The 1,438-nt window shown below is 40.3% G+C and overlaps 1 protein-coding gene across 1 annotated transcript; it reads right to left on the bottom strand.

Moving 5' to 3' along the window:
• Positions 1-625: 625 nt before the first annotated feature.
• LOC146929572 (uncharacterized) lies at positions 626-1,438 on the bottom strand. Its single transcript, XM_085707359.1, has one exon. The coding sequence runs from the start codon at positions 1,436-1,438 to the stop codon at positions 626-628; it is 813 nt and encodes a 270-aa protein (XP_085563485.1).

The following is a 1,438-nucleotide window of genomic DNA, read 5'->3' as shown; positions in this document are numbered from 1 at the left end:
CTAGTCCCCTGATGTTCCAATATAAGCAAATCATTTAAAAGGCTTAGTTGGAACCTTAGATCTAGTAAGGTAGGAACCACTTGCCTATGAATTATCTTTCTGGATTTTCTTCCTTGTTGATCTTCCTGTGACTAATTTGAAGCCAGAAGCATCTATGTTATGTTGATTCTCTTGGTGGATTTGATCATCTATGTATGCTTCATTAGCTAGAGTAGCTATCAACTCAGCTTCTTGTTGTTTAATCAGTTCCTCATTAACATCAGCTAGATTATCCCAAGATTGATTTAGAAATTGCACATCATTTTGAATTGGAGGCTCTTGTTCTTGCCCTGAATCAAGCTCATCTGATGTTTCATTATTCAACTGTGTGGCATCAACAAATTCAGAAGCTTGTGAGTTGTCTTCACTGTCTTCTTCACCATCTTGGATATCTTCAATATGAATTCCTGCATTCTGCACCATAGCTGCAACAGGGGATATGTTGTCCTCATTATATGCATGTTGATGAGTTTCCTGAGTTCCTTCATTTCTTGTCTGTGCGTTGTCTTCCATTTTTGTCTCGCCTGCTTTGGTGCTCAGTTTCCAGATCAATAATAGGAGTTTTCCTAGAGATCCATTCAGTGTTCTATTTCTGTAAGGGAACTTTACCATTGTCCTTGGTTGTTTTCATAGCTGGCTCTTTCTTATTTCCTTCCAGGTTCTGCTCATCAGAGTCTCTTTTGTTTGCCTTCCTACAAACCTCAACATTATGGCCAACTGCTTTGCTAAAGACACAAAAATCAGGCAAATTTTCATACTCCAACTCCACAAAGAATGCATAACCAGTTCTTACCACAAGAACTTCATACCTAAGTTCTTTGCTCAAGTCAATATCTATCAATACTCTAGCAAAGTGAGCGAATATCCTTTCAATGGTCGGCTTGCTTGTAACTGAATCCACACATATGGGGGTGCCCACACTGCTGGCAATTGCAAAAATGATTCTCTTTCTCCAGTACTCCTGTGATAAACCATGTATCTTTAACCATACCTGCGCAGAAGTATTTGTTTGCAAAGTAGGGCTGAAATCTTTGGTCCATGGGAATAATTTCAACAAGCCAAGATTCAAAACCCATGAACCAACCGACCTCACCCTTCTAGCATCTTCAATGGATGAGAAGACAAACTCATAAAACCCTCTTCCAATGGAGGTGACACCCCATGGAGCTAGGTTTTTCCAAACAGGTTTTAGTTTTTCTTTTAGTGCAACAACAGTTAAAGGAGAGGAACCCTTGGGCCATATGATACGAGCGTGCAGATTGTTTTTGCAAGCCTCCATACCCATATCATATTCCTCATCTGGAATCGAAATCGAGAACTTGTCGCCTTTGATCGTAGGTTTGGGAAGCTGGCTGGAGGGTGTATCACAAACGTTGGTTAGGGCTTGAGCAAAAGTCAT

Source organism: Medicago sativa, chromosome 4, assembly GCF_051527215.1.
Source record: "Medicago sativa cultivar Bolivia chromosome 4, Bolivia_mono, whole genome shotgun sequence".
Taxonomy (NCBI): Eukaryota; Viridiplantae; Streptophyta; class Magnoliopsida; order Fabales; family Fabaceae; genus Medicago; species Medicago sativa.
Note: the sequence above shows the minus strand (reverse complement) of the source record. Positions and strands in the feature narration are given on the sequence as shown.